Below are 23,818 nucleotides of genomic sequence, written 5' to 3'. Positions count from 1 at the left end.
CTTCTAATAATAATAAAAAATAGGATCTTTCATTAAAAACTTCCTTGTTTCTTATCATGTATTCTAAAATAATTGGTACTAGTGCATAATGCATGTGCTGACTGCTGAATGCATTTTTTGAAGTATAAAATTAGCTTTTGTTCGTGGTTAGAGCCTGTGTCTTCTCCAAGTAAAAAATATAAAAATAGTAAACACTTTCAAAAAAGTACTTACAAATTTTATGTTTGAAATTATACAAACATGATATTGATACATAAATATCTTCAGAACTCTACTAAATTTCATCTCAGACAAAGGAAGTATCAAACTCTATAATTTTTTAATACATTTATGAGTTATTAATTGGAATGTAATTTTAAATTCATATTTTATAAAAATAGTAATTTACAACTTACAATAGGTAGGTAAAAATCAGATCAATTTTGTTTTAATTAAATATACAAATATTTCTGAAAATGTAATACCTTTTGGCTTTTATATTCCTAGGATTTAAATAAAATATATACTCTTAACATTTTGTTTTAAATAATATGTCAATATATTTTCAATCAATACTTAATACCTTAATATGAACTATGGTCACTATGAAGACACTTAAAAATCAAAATATTTCGATTGTAACTAATAAGTGAGGTGACTTATAATTTATAAAAATATATAAATTCATGTAAATTAAATGCCAGATATAGGTGATGTATGATTATGGCGTTCATTGTTTTTTGTCGAATAGAATCTGGGATGACATAATACATAATAATTCACTGGCAATACCAATAATAGTCATGAAAATGCTTATCCAATACTATGATAGCGCATAATTATACTGATTAGACCAAATTTAATTTTATCACAAAATTATTATTATTATTTTGAAAATTACGACATATGGTTCACAGAACATTATTTTTTTTAATACCTTGCCACCCTAATGTTTTTAATTGAAATTTTTAAAATTGTGTTGAGTAATTCTCTCAAAAATTTGATAGGAATATCACTGTATCTAACTTATTCTAACCACTGATAATTAAATTTACATTGAAATAAATATGTACTGTTAATAGATAGTACTATAAACTATAGTAGGTACCAACTACCAAGTAAACAAATTCGGTGAAAGTCAGTGACAGCTATATGGGGGTTGATAGGTGAATCGCTTCCCCTCTTGGTCTGTATTTTATTTTCATAATAAATCATTAAATTGAGTATTAAACATGGTACTAATTGTTTGTTTCTAAATTTTATTTTTTATCGTATCTGAAATTCGTTAAATTATTTGTGCACTGATGTTATATTATTTTTAAATTATAGTATTATATTTTATTTATTTTTGTCCTTGTACAGTTATACCATAATATAGTAATATTATTACCAGGGCTGTAAATTTCATGCACTAAAAGTCTTAAATATGCGTTAATTTGTGCACTAAAAGCAAGTGAAATATGCTTTAAAATATGCATTATAAAATTTCAAAATATGCAATTAGAAAAAAAATTATACCCATATATGCTGGATGAAAAAATTTTTTATTTAAATTAATATTGTAATTATATAATTACTGAATGTCTTCTTTTTTTCTTTTATCATTTTAAAATTATGCTCATTAACTAATGGAGAATTTAAACGAAAATATTACGAACTGCCATGAACAACGTATTACCACGTGAGAGACGACGACAATATTATCGTTTGTTTGTGTACTATATTAATATAATAAATTAAGATTATAGATGTTTCATAATTGACTTTTGACCACAGATATAGATCACACGATAATAACAGGAGTCTACGGTATTGCATGCCACTCTAAACCAGGTTTAACAAATGTTCCTGCTATTACTACCACCACGATAAAATTACAATGGTAAAATTGTATCGTCCAAATTCAAAAAATTTCACAAATGAAAAAAACATATTATTAAAATGTGAAAAAAAATCAATAACACGAGGAACTTGTGAAATCATGCATTTATATGCCCTTACCGGTTAAATATGCAAAAATATACTAAATAAGATTTCGTATTTAATTTATAAATAACACAAAATAAATTTTGATCAAATCCATCATCTTATTATACGATGTAACAAAAAATAACATATAAATGCATGAAATCACAGCCCTGATTATTACCACTACTTACGTCTATTATTCGGAACGTCACGCTTCGTCGTTTACTCTTCTTTTTTTCATGGCTGTTAAACATTATTTTATTATAGCAATCAAGCACGAAATAAAGGGGAAGCTAGAGGGGCACGGTTCTGGGGCTGATAGATTTTGGGGGCCCATCTTTATCTTCAAAATTATTATTCTTTTTAACAAATAGCGTTTTTATCAAATATATGTATAATAAATTATTGCATAACTATTAGACTTATTATATCTATTTTATTTTTGTATTGCACAAAATTATATAATAATATACAATCTTTAAAATGTTGATACAGTTTTTTTGAATCAAAGAATTAAATAAAGGGGCTCAGTAAGTTTATGGTGTCCTGGAGCCCAATCGATCCTTAATCCGAAGCTTGGTTGCAATGTGTTTCTCATTGCAATATCACGATAATCTAAATCTCAATCTAAAAATATTATAAATAGGTACCTTGTATAATATTATGGTATTTTGACATATTGAATAATATATTATATATAGCTACTATAAACGTAATGTATTTTTCTTTGTGTTACCTATTTAGTGTTTTGAATAATTTCATACGATATGTGTAATAAAAAATGTTTGTTTTAGGTAGGTACTTGAAATATTTATATAATTTCGAAAAAATATTGAAAAAAGATTTTGGGCTCTCTAACGACTCCAACATTGTTGTCCTATGATATTTGTTTATTATTTCCCCCTCACCCCTCACCAACTTAAAAGTTTGTTGTAACCGCCACTCGTGAAAATAACGAATTAACGAGAAAAGCGAAGAAAATTCGCGAATGGTCTACATTATCGAACATCACACATGTATATAGCAATGATAATAATAATAGTGGTACAGGTGGCGGTATTGTAGCTGTTGTACGGTGGGACGACCGGCTGCGCTCATGTCTCACAACAGTGCTTCACGAAACATACCGAACCTTCTCGATTGTTCGGCGGTGTTATATAAGCGCTAACAGCACATTGGTCGACTTCAGTTGTAATTTGAATTCATGGTGGTTACGTGCGATTTGTCTAACGAGATATTAATTTGTTTTTAACTTGTACGACTCAGTGTTTCACTCGCATTATTTTCCAGCGTTTAACTAAATTCGGTCGAAATAGTGCTTTTAAGTCGTGTTGAAATTGAATTGTGGTTTTATAGTATACATAATATTCACATTTCAGTTTCGTGTTTATTGTGCGTATTTAAATCGACGATTGGCGAAATGAGTGGAAAAACAGCGATCGGTATTGATCTGGGCACCACCTATTCCTGTGTGGGTGTCTGGCAACACGGAAAAGTAGAAATCATCGCCAATGATCAAGGTAATAGAACCACCCCGAGTTATGTGGCGTTTACCGACACTGAACGATTGATCGGTGATGGGGCCAAGAACCAGGTGGCGATGAATCCCGTTAATACGGTGTTCGATGCCAAACGTTTAATCGGCCGTCGTTATGACGATGATAAGACACAAACGGACATTAAGCATTGGCCATTCAAAGTGATAAACGACGGCGGAAAGCCCAAGATCCAAGTGGAATTTAAAGGTGAGCGTAAAGTGTTTGCTCCGGAAGAGATTAGTTCGATGGTGTTATCGAAAATGAAGGAGATCGCGGAAGCGTACTTGGGTCGTAACGTGACGGACGCTGTCATTACGGTGCCGGCCTACTTCAACGATTCACAGAGACAAGCTACTAAAGACGCGGGAGCCATAGCCGGTTTGAACGTAATGCGGATAATTAACGAGCCGACGGCTGCAGCCCTGGCCTACGGTTTAGACAAAAACCTGAAAGGAGAAAGAAACGTCTTGATATTCGACTTGGGTGGTGGCACCTTCGACGTTTCAGTTTTACAGATCGATGAAGGTTCGATATTTGAAGTTAAATCCACGGCTGGTGACACACACTTGGGCGGTGAAGACTTTGACAATCGGCTGGTGAATCATTTGGCCGACGAGTTTAAGAGGAAAACCAAAAAGGATGTGCGTACCAATCCGAAGGCGTTAAGACGGTTGAGGACGGCCGCTGAACGGGCTAAGAGAACATTGTCATCCAGCTCAGAGGCTACCCTAGAGATTGACGCTTTGGTAGATGGTATTGATTTCTACACACGAGTTTCCCGTGCTCGTTTCGAGGAACTATGTTCCGATCTATTCCGGTCGACTCTACACCCGGTAGAGAAAGCGTTGGCAGATGCCAAGTTAGACAAAGGAGACATTCAGGATGTGGTGCTCGTGGGCGGATCGACTAGAATCCCGAAGATACAGAATCTCTTGCAAAATTTCTTCTGTGGTAAGCCACTCAACTTGTCTATTAACCCTGACGAAGCAGTAGCGTACGGCGCCGCCGTGCAGGCGGCCATTCTTAGCGGTGACACGAGTTCTGCTATTCAAGATGTGTTACTCGTGGACGTCACCCCGTTGTCGCTAGGCATAGAGACCGCAGGCGGTGTTATGACCAAAATCATTGAACGCAACTCTACCATTCCGTGCAAACAAACCCAAACTTTCACCACGTACTCGGACAACCAACCTGCCGTCACCATCCAGGTATTTGAAGGGGAAAGAGCTTTGACGAAGGACAACAATTTGCTGGGAACATTTGACCTGACAGGTATACCTCCAGCGCCCAGAGGAGTACCTAAAATTGAAGTGACTTTCGATATGGACGCCAATGGTATTTTGAACGTTTCGGCTAAAGATAATAGCTCTGGGCGCTCTAAGAACATCGTCATCAAAAATGACAAGGGACGTCTTTCTCAAGCCGAAATTGATCGTATGCTCAGCGAGGCCGAACGGTATAAAGAAGAAGATGAGCGACAAAAAGCGAAAATCGCGGCTAGAAACCAGTTAGAGAGCTATGTGTTTGGTGTTAAACAGGCATTGGACGAGGCTGGTGACAAGTTAACCGAATCTGAGAAAAGTACTGGCAAGAAGGAGTGCGACGCAGTCATCGACTGGTTGGATAGAAATCAATTGGCGGACAAAGATGAGTACGAAGACAAGTTAAAAGAAATCCAAAATAGTTGCTCGGCTTTAATGTTGAAGATACACGGCGCAGGAAAGGGCGGAGCAGCTAATATGCCTCCTGGTGCGAATGGTTTCGCTGGAGCAAGAGGAGGACCTACTGTTGAAGAAGTCGATTAAGCTTAATACGATGTCATCGGATTTTTATTAAATACTATTTTGACTGTATCCTACATTTTGATGAATTCCTACTAGTTATAAAATTCACTGTAGATGTAAGTTTAAGTTTATCTTTATATTATATTTCATAATTATGTTTTGTGCACAATAAATATTTATTAGCAGTACACATTTTGCGTTTTTTTTTTACTCGGAAAAATCTTTCAAATGCTCTTAAAACTAGCATTTCTATAGCATAATAACTAATATTCGATTTTAGTTTAGGGCATTGCTGCTCATATATGAATCTTATATTTATTCATATTAGGTATTAATTACCATGTACGTTTAATAATTGTACGTCTGACGAATAATAAAATCCAAAAAAAATAATATTGTTCAAAGAAAAAGTAATTGGAATATTTTATCATTTTCAAGTTATTATATTTTTACTGAAATAATTTTTTTTTAAAAGACAAAAATATATTCTTGTGTACTTATTTAAATTTAAACATCGTACCACCGTTGGTTACATACGTGGTGTAAGTTGACCCCCTTGGACAATAGTTTTAATAGCTTTTTTGAGTATACAAACGTTGAATGCATAAAAAAATGTTAAATATAAAGGTACCTACCTATTTTATATTTATAGATAAATTAAGAACCAGTATACTTATCAGTTATTAACATTTGTATAGCATTAACCATAGGGGCATGAGGAGACAGTTGCTACCTCAGAAAAAATATTGAAAGGGTAAACTTACCATTTTGCCTCCCTCTTAAGTTAAATATTATTTGAACAGTTTTCATTTAAAATAAAATATTTGTATTGAAATTACTTGTGTATAATTATGTAATAAAGTTATTCCCCGTGTTAAGCCTGCCCATCACCACTGATAGAGGGTATATTTTACGCATAATAAACATTAAATATGAAATGTTAAATATATATTAAATACTTATTGTGTATGTATTAAGAAACATCCTTATTGAATCAACATATAGGTAATATAGGTAAATGGCCTAGTTTGGTGTATATGTTGGCCCATTATCTACGTATATAAGATGTTGGATATCGTTACATTTGCCTATCAAATCAACTATGAATCCATCTGTGGATGTCTAATAAACAGCGATTCAACTATGTTTTGCACTCTGGCCCTATAAGGAGTACATGCAATATTGGTCTTCTAAAAATGATAGTACATCTGATGCTTTACGTACCCAATTGAAAGTATTTCTTGCAGTTTTAGTTAGCAAATTTTCATACATAAATACCAAATGATAATGAAACTTATGAAACTACAAGTATTTTGTATAATTGATATTTAGCCAATCTCGAAGAGCAGATAGTAGGTAGTGTATTTTGATAGCCAACAAGTAAGTCAGGGTTGGCTATATAGTATATACATTGTGGTACTTACCTAACATCTGATATATTTTTGATATCACCGTTTAAAATTACTAGAACACTAATAGATTCATTTAGGTACCTATAAGTTTTAAGCATTCTTAATCAACAATTTTATTTTTTGAAAAACTGTCCAAGGACTGTAATGTCTGTAATAAGACATTCCAGTAGTTTCAATTTAATGATAAAGATTTATACTTTTTCTGCAAAAAGATGAAAAATAGTATTAAAATAGATTTGCTTTTCGAGTTTAATCATTTATCATAATGATGATGACTTCAATAAAAAATAATCAATATTTTGTAAAACCACACAAATATGGCATATAATTTACACATATTGTTTCCTATTCTAACCTTCAAATCTTCCTTAACATTAAAAATATTATTTTAAGAAAAATAAATGTTAAACAAAATTTAAAAAAATAATTAATTATCCCTTTATCCTTTTTGTAATCATTATATTGGAATATAATAATTTCTAACTGAAACATTTTGTATACTGGTTAAATGCATCAGAAATGTATGTAGTAGGTACATAATAAATAAATTGAAAAACATTAAATACATAATAGATATATTTCTAAGTTTTTTAGGTAACTGAATATAAGTTAATATTTCCAGTCTCATTATAGGGCTAATTTTAAAAAAATGTTCACCTAGTTACTCCATAATTCATTTTTCTGTTTTTGAATTTAAAACAAACAGTGCTGATTATTTAACATCCAGATAATTGGTACCTAGGTAAAAACATTCAACATACCTCAATGTTTACTTTTATTTTATATAATTTTTTCATAATAATCTTCAAAATATCTTCATTCTTCCCAGTAAATAAGTCAAATAATTCTTATAAATTTATCTTAATTGAGCTAATGAATTATCACACTTGTCTAATTCTTCTAAAACTTCATAATTTGTCTAAAGTTAAATGTTTATAAAAAATAAAAATATACAAAATATACCTAAATACCTCAACAGCTATAATTAAAGAAGGTAACAAGTCTATTGGTGTTGGTAAGTGGTAACTGTTTAGAATTACAACCATTGAACCTCAATTTATTCAATTGTTTCTTGAAACTTTGTTCTGTTTAAACTTATATTTAAATATTGCTCATTTCTTGTGGTTTTTCGTCAACATCTTAAAATAAGTTATACATTTTCTTTGAATCATTTGTATAAGTGAGTATTTAAGTAAATAATTCACCATCATGTTCTGGAAAATTGCCTTCCCTAAAGACATTTGAATGATCCATAAGAGCTATTAGGTACAACTTTTTGATTAATTGGACTGTACACATTTAAATTACTCAATGTCTATAATAATTAAATAGTATTATTATTTATCTTATGAGTATACAACATAAGGAAACTATAGTCTGAAATCTGAAATGAATGATTTTTAAGATAACAATTCATAAGCTCGCTCAGTGGAATTATCGTTGTGTTCATTATACACTATATAATGTTATATTTATATAATAATATTATGTATTTATATAAAATAATAATAAGAATAAATATAGAAGGATGAAAGTTACTTTGTTTTGTATTTTAAATTAATTTAATACGTTAGTGTAGAAGAATATGGCTAATTTGTTTTTATACATTACATTTATAATTCTATAATTAAGCATTATATTATTGTTAAAATCTATAAAATTGATTTAGTTAATATTATTAATTATTATAATAACTCAATTAAAGTAATTAAACACTATATTATAAGACAGATAATTTCAGACTTAAAATTTGAACTTAGGAATATTATTTTTTCTAACTTAAAGTAATATTTATTTATTTTTGCTATATTTAGTGCATTTAAATAGGTACTTATCAAGATTTAATTTACAGAAGCTTTACTTAAAAATATATTAAAATTAGTGCCTTAATAATTTAAAACTATTGATAAAAAATGTAATAATACATATTTATTTCAATTTTCAATATACTAGTTTTTCATAACAGTGATGAGTTGTAATAGGTATATAATTTGTATACTATATCTTTATGCACAATTAATATTTTTCAAATATTTATTTAAGTAACTTTGCACCAAATTTTAACTACTATAGTATTATGTTTAATTTATTTACAATTAAACATTCAAGTTTATTTAAATTATCTATATCATTAAGAGTTATATGTTCAGCAGTAAATTTGTTTTTTAGTTGGATGTGAAGAACATGATTGATTTTTTTGAATTTCTAGCTTTTCTCTATAAAATGTTCACCTAAAAGTGGTGTTTCAGATAATTTTTAATTGAGGATATAAAATTTAACTAGAACAACTAACCAGTAGTTTTCCAATAGGGTATACTCTAGGTATGCAGTATACTTTCAATTTTTTTATGAAATCTAAAATATACTCTTAAATCTCAATGAATTTTTGAAAAAATAGTTATTATTTTTGTAACAAACAATTTATGTTTTTATTGAAAACCAAATAAAATATATTTTTTGGGCATATCCATTATTTCAGGCGGCAAATATTGTTCAAAAGGATCATAATATAGTTTATTTTTTTTTTATCAATACATTATGTAACAATACAATAAAATATTTAATGATTTTATGAGCAATTAGGAATTAGTTTCAACATATATTTATTTTTAAAATTAATCATCAAAATATTGATCAATAAATATTTATATTACCAATAAGTATGAATATCACAGGATTAATTTAAATATTATTTATTTATCACAAGCAATGCTAGTAATATTCATGGACAGTTCTTAAAAAAGTTAAATAAGTGATTAAGATTTAAAAAAAAAATATGAATCTAAATCACCTCTAATGTTGTTAAATATTATTAATATAATAAAAAAAGTGTAAAAAAATATATATTAAAACATTGCATAATTAATACTAATTCATTGATGTTAGCTAATAGTAAAGACAACAATAGTAATATAAAGAAATAAGGAATTTTTAAAGTTCATCGTCTAGCACTGGAAAATCACCAATTTCAACTGCTGAAGGAGTAACGAAAGATCCATACTTTGGAAGTGTTTCAAAATATTGTTTTCCATTTAAAGTTCCGTTGTGTTTGCCATACGGCTCATCATATTTGACTCCAACCCAATAGCCACTTTTGTCATCTAAACGTCCTTTGTACATAACTGTGCCATGTTGAGCAGGTTTGTTTGGTAGTCGAATACAACACCTCTGACCAATTTCCATCTTGTCAATTAGTTCTTTTTCAATATTCTCTTGTTGTTCTTTCTCCAGGTTTTCTTGTTCTCGTTGTTTCAAATATTCTGGATTATATTTGCCCAGCTTGTTGTTCTTTAAAAAGCTCTTTAATGTTTCCTAAAAAAAGTTATGTTAAAATTAAATTATACATAAGACAAAGTTATAGTCTACCAGTAGGATTGTAATCTAAAATACAAACTTGTTTAGCATTATATTCTTCCTCCGTCATTTTGTAGCCATCAACAGAATCCTGATCAGATTCCACATATGCTGGATCATCAACCAATAAAAACATACCGTTTTCAACTGGATATGATCCCAACTGGGAATCGTCATCATCCAATTTGGCTACCAACTTATCTTTATCGTAAGCTGATAGTATCATCGTACCAGCTGATCGTCCAGTGATCATTTCCAATTTAATTTTCAGATCATTAATCGTCATACCTTTTCTGTATCTCCTCGTATTTATTTCTGGTTCTGACAATTTTGTACATATGTAAACTTCTAACATATCTGACAATTGATTTTCTTGATGATTCATGTTTGTTTATAAGACACAATGAAGTAAACCAAAAAATTTAATATTATAGTTATTCAATAAATATTTTTTATAATATCCACTTAACAATAATCCAACCAAAAAAAAGTACAAGCAACAAACGGTTAGTCATTCATGCTTCTTGATTGCTCGTTACTCGTGACTCATGAGGGATGAAGATAATTTTTAATACCGCATTACCGCCATAGAACCATAAAGTTTAGAGATAAGGATATCAATGATATCATTATACCAATCAGCCGCGCCACAATACTGAAAAACGTCCAGAGAAAATTCATACCACGGACTAAGATATAATGGACTGGCATCCAAACAATTTCGGTGGATCTCAAACGTCTGGTGTTATCACTTGTTATGGGAGCTTAACTGTTACTAGCGCGCATGGTGGTTTAATTTTAAGCCACCGACAACGAACCAATAAGTAAATTATATTATCTTCTATTTTTATACCTAAAAGGCTAAAGCAGTATAGCCCATAACTGGCATGACTAAATTCTTAATTCAGTTAATTCTTAGTTTCTTACTTCTTAGTTATCCGTGCTACAGATTAGAAGTACAGACTAGACAAAATGTATTTACACAAGTAAGAAGTCAGAAGTAGGTAACAAATAAAATACATAAATACATAAATACATAACTTTTATATATAATAATTTATTATTTTTATTAGTGTTATGTATTAACTAGTTTTGAATGTTTTTTCTTTTTAGCATTATTTTTGTTTTGATTTTTATTCATTACAAGTGTGTACTGACGCATTCTCATAACAATGTAATCAGATAAAATGAACTTTAATATTTCAGTTTTGTGATCTGCACATGGAAATTTGATTGGACCATATTCCTCAAAGAAATTATTCAAAGTGAGCTCAAAGACATCATTACTGTCACAAAACTTCGAAAATGAGTCTTCAACAGCTGACAATATTTTAAAAACAAATTCATTTGGATGGATCAAACCGCCTTTGGTTTTTAGATTAACCAATGTAGCTTCTGGTTTATCTGAATAATTTTTTGAATCTAGGAAAATAATTTACTTATATAATATCTTATAATTATAAATATCTTACCTATAATTAGTAACACATTTTTAAATTTAATGTTGTATAGTTTTAATTAATAATACTATATTAAAAGGTACCAATTAATGCTTTTCTGCAAAGTTCACAAGTAATGCGCTTGGTGTAATTTTTAGTTATGTATCCACAAATGTAATAAATAACACAGTCTTTAGTTTCAGCTTTAAAGTAACTGTGTATACTTGTATCAAACACAATATCAATTTCAGTTTCTTGTACAACCAGCATGTCCAATTTTTGTTTTAATAAATTAATTTTATTAGTACGCTCTGTTGTATCATTATTGAAGACATTTTTTAAGTCATCAATAGTTATTTTTGGTGTACCACTGTCCAAAATTTTGCAATTCCCTGTTTTTGGTGGTCTTAAAATAGAGTATACAGATAGGGTCTTGTATATTTGCAAAAATGTTGATGAACAGGGATGATCATTTGGTCCGCTTACTTGTCTAGCAATACCAAAAAATTGCTTGTTAAAAAAAAAAAAAAATACATTAATTAGGTAGGTACTAGTTACTAGTACTATATTATTATTTTAAATTTTTATTGTTACTTCTAATAGATCTTGATTAAACTTGTATGACAAAACATATTTAAATTGGCATTGTTCCAACAGAAACCTAGATAACTCTATTGTAGATAGTATAGTAACCCTTAACCCGTCTGCACATACTAACACACCCTTCTACCGAACACTTTTTTACTTTCATTTTTAAATTCATAAGATAAACAAGTTGTTTCAATAGTGTAACTTAACAATCAAATGTGTTTATTTACAATTGTATGTTTATTATTATTTGAATTCCATTTATTTTTAGTAATTTTTAAATTTGCCTCCATAGATCCATGGTAGATAGTCAATAGTTTAAAATTAAACCACTATTAGCGCTAGTAACAGTTAAGGTCCCATACCACTGTGATAACGCCAGACATTTGCGAGTTCTACTCCCTACCCCGCTCACCATATCGATGCCAGTCCATTATATCTTAGTCCGTGATTCATACTACTTAATTACCACTAGTAGCGCGTCGGGTGTTTGTGTAGCAATAATAATTGAGCTGTTCAATTATTGTCTATAATGTAAGAATTAATTAAAAGTTACAACTATTAACTATTATTTTAAATTTTTGAAATAAACATTCAATACCATTGATCATGGCCTAGGTATTACATTTTTTTAAATGATAAAATCACCGATTTATACATACGTAATACACTAATACGTGTATCACATACAATTAAGTTTGTAGTATTAATTGGAATTTGAATTTGTATTATGAATTATGAAATGCAATTATTTTATGCTTTGCTCTGAATATAATCCTATAAAATACAAATATTTTGCTATATAAATGTAATAAATTGATTAATTTATTATTACATTTAACTAACATTCATTGATAACTTTTTTGTAGCTCGCTATAAAGCTGCAAGGTTCTTTCATTGGACCTCTTTTCTATCTTTTCAAGTGTAAGAATTTTTCAAAAACCCTGCACAACTCCTTCGCTTTATACAGGATTTTATTACCTGTATTGTCCGGAAGATCCAAGAATGGTGGCCAACAACAATAACAAATCCTATCGCCTATCCAACCTTCCTTAAAAAATGATTGACCGCAATCAATAATTATTAAGTAGGTACCTATTGAATATAAAATTAATATGGTTTATTATATATTTTAGCTTCACAGATTAGCTATATCACTGAATAGATTCAGTTTAATCTATTCTGTGGCTATATTATAAACTTGCTGAATTACCCGTCGTTGCTGGGCTAAAATATAAAAATGTATGTAATCTGGCAAGATTAAATATTGTCTATTCTATTTAAATAAAATTTAATTAATAATGTTGAAATATTATTTTATTTATATTTATTAATTATTAAGAACATTTTATTATTATCATAACTAGAAAACGAATTTAAATGCTCTAAAAAAACAAGAAAAAATGCCTTAAAAAAATACGATTTAATGTACTCATAACAGAATTTTTTTTTTCAAATATTCTACATAAATGCTCTTAAAATTATTTTTAACATTGAAAAATTTGTTCAATTATATACATTTTTATTCTTAGGTATTAATTATTCGTATTATTCTATATATACCTATAAGAATCTATGCGTGTTAATAATAATAATTTCGTCTGTCATAACATTTATCTGATTGGTAAAAACATGATAAATAATAAAAATAAAATTACGACATATTACTATCATACTACCTTAGGATTTACTTTTTTTAAAATTCTTTCTTAGTAGATGTCTACATCACAATAGCAATAGCTATATGTATGCCAATTTTCAGCCCAATTCGTCCAATGGTTTGAGCATCTATAGATCAGTTAGTTAGCACTCAGCTTACTATTTTTTATAAACCTACAGAAGATTATAACTTAACACCGGATTTTTGTCCAACTAACACATAAAAAACACGCAATTAAAATGTTAAAATATGCATAATTATGCAAAAAAAAATTTTCAATATAGGTACTTCAAATTTTATTTTTAATATTTATTTTTATAATATTATTATTTATTAGTTGACATTACTTTTTAAGTACCTATTATTTATATTAAAATATAAAATTAAAAAAAAAAAATTAGTTTAATTTAAGTAAAACAATAATTATAATTAGTCAGTTATAACTTATAACTGACTATAGGTATGCGTATAAAACTGACTTTTCTTGCATATTTGATTAAAATATATAGTCATTTACATTTCTAAGTTTTTTTACAAAACTATGTCCAATTTTCGGCATTTTAAATTAAATGATATCAAGTAAAAGTATCAACTATAAAATTTTTATATTTAACACGAGTTGTACTAATTGTATATATAAAGTTTAAATAAAAAAATTTAAAAAAAAACACGAGTTGATCGAGCTGCGGATAGACTGTAGTACTGTATATTTGTATAATGTATCGATGATTTATCGACTATCGTAATACCCATAGTTATCATTTTAATTACACCGTATTATATTGATATATTATATATAAATATATAATTATATTATTAGATATAAAAGTCCAATACTTCATATAACAACATAATATAGTAGTGATTAAGTAGATATATGATAATATAATATAGATTATACAGCAAAAATATTTGTACAAAAGTACCATTTAGTGTGTTTTTATAAAAAAAAACCAAAATGTGCAATTATGCAATATAAAACTTTCTTTAAATTAATGTACATCTCTTAATTTGAATTTGTAGCTTGTTTTTATAGAATTTAAGACATGCCTTAAAAAGATGCAATTGCACGGGAATCCGGATTTATAACTTTATGACTTTAAGAGCAACAAACAGCGAAGTTTACCAGTTGCCTATCTAAAACGCCTTCTAAGTAATTATTTTGTTAAATTTTATATTTTTCTATGGTTAAAAAAACTGTTAATAATTATCAAGTTTATTTTTTAAATTTACAAGTTATAAGAAGGGTAGGATGTTTGTGGACTTATGTGCTTATAAATAACAACATATAACATATATTGTACTTAAAATGTAATCATTTGTTTATAAATAGTAATTTAATACTGGTAATTACTGTGTGAATATGCAATATGGAAATATATTTTGAATAAACAATGACAAATGAGCTAATATTAAAAAAAAATCATTAGGTAAGTCTCTCTTCCAACAAATATAAACACAAATTTATTTTTACTTTAAATTTTTTTTTAATTCAGAAAAAAATATAACATTTACAATCTATGCAAAATAGCACAATAAGCAAATTTGCAAAACAACATAAACTAAAATATCAATAAAACGTGATAGGACCCTTTTTTAAATTATATTTTGAATACAATTTTATAATTAAATAAGAATTATTTTCTTAAATTTAAATAAAATAATTTGTTTTGAGTAACATTTTATTAAAAATATTTAAAAATTAAGACAGTTACTTATTTTAAATTTATTTTGATTGTTTAATAATAAAGTAGATCTTCAATAAACACATTTTTAGATTTTTTGTATCGCTGTCTTTTGTACGATACACATGTAGGTAATTATGGAAGTTGCTAGTTTTGGTATTAAACTATCTATATGATTGGTATATGATTATATAATGTGGCCATGTATAATGATTAATGACCTATTTTTATTCATATAGTTAAATAATTTAACAGTTTAATTACCTACGTCTACTTTTAAGTTAAAATTAAATCAATCTAAAAATATAAGTTATGAATAACTGTATAAGTTAATAACAATTTACAAATTGAATTGAAATTACTGAAATAACAAATTCACTATTTACAAGACACTAAGACACATAATCAGTTAATTAAATAAAAGTAATCTGTATTAGTATTAGACATTAGCGCTATAAATTATAAAATACATAATAATATTATATGATAATTTAATAATTTATTCTATTATAGTATTATGGCTTCTGATAATAAATTATCATTCAATGAAAAATGTAAATAAAATATTATTGTTTATATTTGGATATGATAACACCGATAACGCTATCAGGTATGAAAAAATGTAAGATAACATAGACTATGCGCAAATGCTGTATTGCTGTAGCCATCAACCGATATCGATAATATTATAGCATTGAGTGTTAGAAGTTAGTTATTAATGTTATAATTCTATTAATGAATAACGATGATGAAACGTCAACTTCAAACAATGTCATCTTCTAGTGTTGTTTATTTGTTAAATCTCTCCTCCTCACTCCAGTTTGAATTTATAAGTAAAGTCGCACAGTGTGAACCGTGAAAGATCAATGAGTATCGTTGTGAGACCATTTTGTTGAAGCATAATAACAATGACGCACTCATTAAGAGAATTTCCACCACCAGATTATTGTTCAGAGACTATCGCAAATAAGGTATGTCCATAATGAATTTTGTAGATACATTTAAGTCTCAGTTAAAAAAAGATGTGTATGAGAGAGTTCATTATACACAGCAGACCCTGGACTAGGATCATAATAAGGCAAGGGGCTCTCAAGATGAGTATGGTTATGATAATTTTTTTGTACTCAAACAATGTTTGAATTATCAGAATTGTAGTCTGTCATAGTGCCATCAATTTATTTGTACAAAATAAATATTAATTGTTCAATAACTGGGTTAATATAAATTGAAGATGATAATTTTTAAGTAGTTAATTAATTACTATATTCTATCTTATTATAGATACTAAAATATTACTCATTACTAAAACTAAAAGTGAGATTTGTAAGAGAGTAACATATTTATGAGAATTATAGTACCTAAATTAATACTATATACAATAACTACAATATTAGAAAAATCAACAATTGTCAATTATTATATAATAATATTTTACTCTCCAAATTTCTTTTTAAGTATTTTTTTGTTTTCATTAAATTTAAAATGTGATTTTCTCAAATAGATTTTAAATGACTATTTTTTTTAAATAATGATTATTTAAGTTATGACCAACCAATTTTATTTTTCAATTTTTTTTTATAGTTTATTTGAGACTATAGATACTATAGCTATGATATTAAACAATTTATCTATAACAATAGCCAATTGCTTAGTTAAGAAATGCATGGAAATGACAAATGTTAAAATTAATAAACATTTCTATGCCTAATATAAAAATTTTGCTAACATACCTAAATAATTATGATATAGTGAGTAATGTATGATGTATACAATAATAAAATTGAAATCTTCATTTATTAGTTATTTGATTTTTTTTTATTCAAAAATTAATTTTTGAAAATTTAACTCTTGGTTTTTTTTTAAATTTTATATTTTAAATGAATCATTTACTATGCCATGCCAAATTTTAAGATATAAAATAATTTATTAAAATTTATTAGTTGATTTTATAATTTACCCGATATTGTTTGAAGTTAAAAATTATTCTTAGTATTTATTTGATTGGTAGAAAATGATTTGTAAGTTGTGAGTGAGTTGTATATAAAATCTTCAAAAATTAAAATAATATTTAATGATTGGTTGTAAAAATTAAAAATTAAAAGAGAAAATAAATTAAATTTATTAGTAGAACATTTAAAAAATTATAAAACATTATTTTTGTGTTATGTAGATTATGTACAATATTTTATATTAAAAATAAGTAAGCTATATAAAATAAAAATACAAAAAAAAAAAAATTGTAATACTTTCTTTTAATCTATTTTGAGTAAAAATACTTATATAATACTCATTAACAACCAAGTTATATATTGAATTCGAACTATATTTATCCAATTTTTTATTTTAGGTATATTAAACATAAGTAGGTAAATGTGTACTATTGCCATGGACAAAATTCATAGTGTCTACATATTTACATTTACATAGGTACTTAAAATTATCAATTACTATAACTGTGTTATACATTTTGCCCATATTGTTGCCTTGGTGATTTTGTTTACATGTTTCAACTGTTTTAAGTTCTAAGTTGAGTAAAAAAAAATGTTTTCCTTAGTAGGTATGTCATCTCGTGTGTATATTACCTGTATATAAAGATACAAAGAGGAGAAGAATGTTTTCCAGTGCTGTATTTAAATACATATACATAACAATCATAACATATTTTATGTATTGAAATTATTTAATTTACAATTTGTTATTGAAATAATTAAGTAGCTATAATACACTGAATATTTAAATATAGGGGTTTTTTAATAAGTTACTGGATACTCATTTTTATCAAGACAAATATTCATGCATATTATATAAATTTAGAAATTTATAGTTTAATGACTTATTTATGTAAACATTGTTAATATTTTCTAAAAAAAAACGTGAAAAGGAAACTATTATAATATATATCTATAGAGAGGGTTTTTTGAAAAACAAATACATAATAAATTAGTAGGTAATTTTTTTAGAATATTTGTATTGATCAGAACGATTTGTCTATTGTGTGCGTATTGTTTTTGATAATAATTATCAAACACATTTTTTAGCGTATTCTATAACAAAATGTATCGAAGAATTATACAATCGAAGCTATAATTTTGTTACAAATATTATATTATTTAAGTTATTTAACACTTTAATAGATATCTCAGAAAATGTATATTATATTTAAAAATGTCTGGATGCTATTTTAAATTATTGTTGATATGACAACACTTGTTGGCTATTAGTTATTCCTATTTAACAGACTATATCGTATTAATTTTCGTAATAATTAAAATAATTTTTTGATCATTTGTTAAGAAATGATAACTATATTATTGTGAATACACAAAAAAAAAACTTACAGAAATAATTTATTAAATAAAAAAACTGCTATCTATATTTATAGATAATTAAATATTTGAATTAAATTTATGGTTTTATAATATATATGGAATATAGATAGATAATTGGTTATATACCAGTCTAAAGTTAAGGACTGCTATGTTTTCTATTTTCTTATTTTAGTTATAAACAATAGATACGTGTAAATTATTTTTAAGTATGATTAGAGGAAAATAAAAATTTATGTTCATAACGTAGTGTATACTTAGCAATTAGAGAAATTATAATGCTAAAATTATACTCTGAATAAAAACGTATAACAATTTTAAATAAGTTTTTATGGGGATCATGTCTTATTTTACGTGTGCTTTATGCTCGTTTATTTAATAATAATGCATTAATGCGCAAGAACATATTTTTTGAAAGTTGTTATGATTGTAAAATAATTTAACTAGCTTATTAGTCAAAAATAATATAAGTCTAACTGTTAAATTTCCTAAAAAGTTGATTAAAGCATATTTATGTTCTTCATTTTTTATTAATTTTATTAAAGCATTTAAATATTTTTATTTTTATATGAATATATTCTGTTTGCGTAATTTTTTAAAAATAGTAATATTTTATGATGAAAACATAAAATGGTTTTGGTATTTCAAAATGTATTATCATAATTATTATTAAATTTTAAACAATTATTTTTTTTCGAATATCTATTTGAAATAATGTCTATCAAGAGTTTATTTTTTTGTCTATATATGCTGATACAGCAATATCGAAACATATTTTATAAACATTTAATAATATAAATAATTGCATCTGTTAGTTTTTGTTAGCTAATGTTTTACCTTGGTGGTTAACATAATATACGAGTATAATAGTACATAAATGTATTACAGACACATATTATATACTGAAATAAGTATCTAATAATTTATTGGAAATCTATGTTAAGTTCATATTTTCTTAAACCGACTAAATGTTTTTTGAACTTTTTTCTTTGAAATATGGATAATAATAATTTGTCTAAATCAGCCATTTATTATAATTTTCTGTATAATTTTGTTTGATATACCTCAGGAATGTAAAATATAATTAAATAAATAATTGTTATGATGATTGGTTTGTAGAAAAAACTGGTCTTATTATTCATTTAGTAAATATTTAATATTATTTATTATTTTATTAAAACATAATTTATAAATTGTAAACTCGACGGGACATTTACATATCACATATCGTTTATTTTAACATTCTTGGTTTCAATTCAAAAATATTGTAGACATAGTATATTCGTATAATATATTTAATAACGAAGCTAAAAGAAAAAAATCCTAATACTTTTAAAACAATTTAAAATTAAAATAAAACTAAGGAATAACGGGAATTTTTACGCAAAATCAATTCAATATTTTACTAACAGTTTATTCTCAAATATTTTTATTTTTGTTTTTGGTATTATTTAAAAATGTTTTTCGTTGAAACAGTTCTTATTTTTTAAAACATAATTTTCCACGTAGATACACAATGAGTTATTAAAAATATTTAATTTAATTTTAAGCTATTTATTTTCGAAAAGTTAATACAAATGTTTAGGCTTGGTCAAAAAATCTAACCTGTTTTTTATGTTTTTATTAACAGGTGGAATACTTAACCTAATGAATACTAAATTTATAATCAATCCCGTTCATTTTAAAACGATTGTAAAACTAATACAAATAATAATATTGAAATATAATTTACCTTTAATGTTAAATATTTAAATAACTGTTTTTAAACAAAGAAACCTTAAAATTATTGACCCTTTTGCTTAATAAAATCAATAATATAACCTTTTGAAATATCTATTAAAATATCTGTTTTCAATGCCAAGTATATTTATTGTGTTAATTTTTTTTAAATTAGTTAATTATTGAAAGGAAATTAGTCTATGAATTACCATTTTTAAGCAATATAAATTTTAATATTATTATATTATTATTATGTTTATATTAATAACGTATGTAATGACGTTAATAATATTAATAAGATGGTTGAGTTTATTGATCGCTACACGCCTACACCAGCTACCTGTTAGCTGTTACCTATAGTATCATGGTTAGGTTATTTCTAAATTTGTTGCTATACATGTCGTATTTTTATATGTAGTATATAATTAAAACCTATATGTATTATATTTTAATTCACATAGTTTACAATTATTTTTATAAAAATTATTGTGATGACTACTTTAACCATTGCCGTCATTTACATTTTGTTCTACACCCGTTACAGACTACACTGCTACAGTGAATGTATGTTACTAATGGAACTTTTATTTTTTAGATAGATATGTAGGTAGTTGGTACTTACTCTATTATTTTGTCAGCTGCGTTACATGCAGTGCAAATCATTGATATTCATTTTTCGATTCGTAAAATAATAATAACCTTTATTGAGTTTTTTTTTTTTTTTTAAATGTCTAAATTATATTCAACAATATAAACTATCACTAACACAACTCACACGAAGGCTTCGTCAAACGATATACGTTTTTCGAGGTAAATGTGAATTGTGTTTTAGTTCTGCTGAGCAATTATTGTACACAGGTATTACTTTTTATCGGTGGTAAAGATCGCACACTTGAGTACACAAATGTTGGAGCTTACCTAAATATTAAATTTCAACTAACAAATTGCTTGTACCTATATATTACCTATATGTATATAATATGCGTACACATTACATTGTTAGTAGTATAGTATTTGTGCGTGGGCGACTGTGTGTAGTTACATTTTGTCAATTTTCCGACGACTTTATGTAAACAGAATTACCGGTGAAAATTAAAAAAGACCAATTTAATGCGTGCCTATATACGAGTGTATGTCCATATTATACTACAGCATATGTATACACACATACACACACTCGTACATACCAATAGACCTACATATGTATATATATTTTTTTTTAATATTTTTTTATTTTCTATACTGAACGCACCTTTAAACTGTCTTTGGTCATAGTTAGTACCTCAGTTTAATAGCGAACAGCCATACGTGTGTATCGTGTATTATCGTTTAAAATATGCCCATCGTGTAACAAAAACCCTTTTGTTTTTTTTATTTTTCAAATTTTTACAAAAATAAATAAATAATTAAAAACTTAGTTTTTTATAAATTGTTTTTAGTGAATAGTATCAACATTATTGTGTTTAGAGATATTTTGGATATTATTATTATGTTTTAAAATGCTGGGTGAGTTCTAATAAATTTTATATTAAAACATTAATGCGATTAATTTCATGAAAATAACAGTTTAATCGTTATTTTTTTTTTATTTTACGTTTACACTTGAATGTTAATCTTTTAAAATTAAAATTGTATTTATTAATAAAATTCAATACGAATCGTCGTAAAAATATTGTATTTTTTATTTGTATGTACATTTTTCAATCATATACTCATTGGGTGTTTAAAAATGGTAATTACGATGGAAATCTATAAAATTTGATATAATTACATATGTATACAGTTCAGATAAAATCACTTAACATAGATTATTTCATTCAGTAAAATATATTTAAGTATTTAACTTAAAACATTTATTCTATTCATAATTACATATCACATTTTATATTTATAGTAGGTACTCAATGATTTTAGTCACATATTTATACATATAGCATAGGTAAATCTTTAAACTATTGTCCTTGAATAGAAAATACATTACAAATTATGAATAATATCCATTATTGATTTAAAAAAATCCTCATTTAAATATATTATAATGTCCACATTTTTGGGTTTTATTAATAGTGTAATGTTTATTTGATTAAATTAAGTTTAAAATAGGTGTTATCGTGTTAAATAAATACTTTCATCAATAATATGTAGTTCATTAGGCACTTTCAAAATGGCTTATGTATTTCAATAAGTATAAAATTTGTTTTTACTTTAAATTTTTAAATTATTTTATTTAACATTGTGCTTATTCACAGCTGTTTATTTTTTGTTGTTTAATCATCATAAGAATTTAAAAACTAGTTAAAAAAATAAAATGTGCTTTTTATAAGTATTATAAATATTAGAATAATATTAATAGGATGTTATGTTTTATATTATTTTTCTGAAGCAGATAATTTTTACTTGTTTTATTTTTTATTTTTGTCTATTTATTATTTATTTCTACCTATAAATTATGAAATACGACTTTTATAGTTATTTTAATTTAAAACTAAAATGTTTCTAAATAGTCTAAGAGATATTTATTGGTTTTACAACGATACATAATGGTTTTATAGTACAATTTATTAATTTGCAAATATACATATTTGTTTTGAATACCTTTTGATTAATTTCAATGTATAGATTACAAATTTAGAATTTAATGTAGATATCAATTATATTTTTTTTAAATTTTGAATTTACCGAGAACATATAGGCAAACGTTTTTCAATCATAATTTTAGGTATTTTTGGTAAATTTTTTCTTAATTTAATGACATCTGCTTAAGTCTAACAAAGTTTTGAATACCTATTACCTATCTTACTTTATAATTGCCTGTTGGCCTGGAATATTTATATATAACATTTGGTTTATTATCAATTATAAAAACATTACTGTTACTTTAATCAATTTAATAATCCTTTTAATATTTATGCATATAGAATTTAAAATATTAAGAAGTACTTACCTGTATATTATTTTATATAGAGAAGAAGCTATAAAACATGAACAAATTTTGTATTATCTTTTAGTTTGCTGTTTTTTGTTTACTTAAATAAACATTATTTCAAGGTAGACTCCTGACCATTGTGGAATATATATATTGTACATCGTTGACACAGTGAAGAAGATAGTAGATTAAACTTCATTAAATAAGTAAAATTTTAATTTATACACAAATTATAAAAAATTTAAAAAAAAACACGTTATAAACCATTTCGTTATTTTAGAAGAATTAAATGATGAACTTAATAATTTAAATTTAGTTAATCATGTACATTTTAAATTTGTTAATACATTTTATAGATATCTAAAAATTTGACGTGTATTAAATTAATTTCCTATTCTACTTATTTAATTTTGTTATTATCCATTTTGAAATAGTGGTTC

The 23,818-nt window shown here is 26.1% G+C and overlaps 4 protein-coding genes across 6 annotated transcripts in view; 2 read left to right on the top strand and 2 right to left on the bottom strand.

Moving 5' to 3' along the window:
- Positions 1–3,182: 3,182 nt before the first annotated feature.
- On the top strand, positions 3,183–5,351 carry LOC112602771 (heat shock protein 68-like). The gene has a single exon (XM_025351090.1). The coding sequence runs from the start codon at positions 3,368–3,370 to the stop codon at positions 5,288–5,290; it is 1,923 nt and encodes a 640-aa protein (XP_025206875.1). The 5' UTR covers positions 3,183–3,367; the 3' UTR covers positions 5,291–5,351.
- A 4,107-nt stretch (positions 5,352–9,458) lies between these two features.
- Positions 9,459–10,748, bottom strand: LOC112602600 (tubulin-folding cofactor B). The gene is made up of 2 exons (XM_025350766.1): positions 10,076–10,748; positions 9,459–9,993 (listed from the first exon to the last, which is right to left on the bottom strand). The coding sequence occupies exons 1-2, from the start codon at positions 10,418–10,420 to the stop codon at positions 9,613–9,615; spliced, it is 726 nt and encodes a 241-aa protein (XP_025206551.1). The 5' UTR covers positions 10,421–10,748; the 3' UTR covers positions 9,459–9,612.
- A 362-nt stretch (positions 10,749–11,110) lies between these two features.
- On the bottom strand, positions 11,111–12,225 carry LOC112602477. Its single transcript, XM_025350570.1, has 3 exons — positions 12,220–12,225; positions 11,579–11,984; positions 11,111–11,457 (listed from the first exon to the last, which is right to left on the bottom strand). Exons 1-3 carry the CDS (start codon positions 12,223–12,225, stop codon positions 11,111–11,113), a joined length of 759 nt encoding a protein of 252 aa, XP_025206355.1.
- Positions 12,226–16,068: 3,843 nt separating this feature from the next.
- Positions 16,069–23,818, top strand: part of LOC112602673 (inositol-trisphosphate 3-kinase homolog) — a 71,973-nt gene continuing 64,223 nt past the window's right edge. Inside the window, exon 1 of one of the 3 annotated variants that reach the window (XM_025350877.1) lies at positions 16,069–16,378. In XM_025350877.1, coding sequence (XP_025206662.1) covers positions 16,316–16,378 — 63 coding nt within the window. In that variant the 5' untranslated portion in view covers positions 16,069–16,315. Of the gene's footprint in view, positions 16,379–21,789; positions 21,959–23,818 lie in introns of those variants that run through there. The other 2 variants (XM_025350874.1, XM_025350875.1) reach the window with 2 other exon arrangements.

This window comes from Melanaphis sacchari, unplaced genomic scaffold, assembly GCF_002803265.2.
Source record: "Melanaphis sacchari strain LSU unplaced genomic scaffold, SCAv2.0 Contig8_pilon_pilon, whole genome shotgun sequence".
Classification (NCBI taxonomy): Eukaryota; Metazoa; Arthropoda; class Insecta; order Hemiptera; family Aphididae; genus Melanaphis; species Melanaphis sacchari.
This window is presented reverse-complemented; position numbering and strand designations above follow the sequence as displayed.

What these genes read in the sequence shown, in the direction of transcription:
- LOC112602771 (XM_025351090.1), top strand. Translation starts at nt 3,368, where the DNA reads ATGAGTGGAAAAACAGCGATCGGTATTGATCTGGGCACCACCTATTCC.
- LOC112602600 (XM_025350766.1), bottom strand. Translation starts at nt 10,420, where the DNA reads ATGAATCATCAAGAAAATCAATTGTCAGATATGTTAGAAGTTTACATA. An exon ending in AAGAATATAATGCTAAACAA is followed by an intron (nt 9,994 to 10,075) that starts GTTTGTATTTTA and finishes AACTTTTTTTAG; the next exon opens with GAAACATTAAAGAGCTTTTT.
- LOC112602477 (XM_025350570.1), bottom strand. An exon ending in TTGCAGAAAAGCATTAATTG is followed by an intron (nt 11,458 to 11,578) that starts GTACCTTTTAAT and finishes TTATTTTCCTAG; the next exon opens with ATTCAAAAAATTATTCAGAT.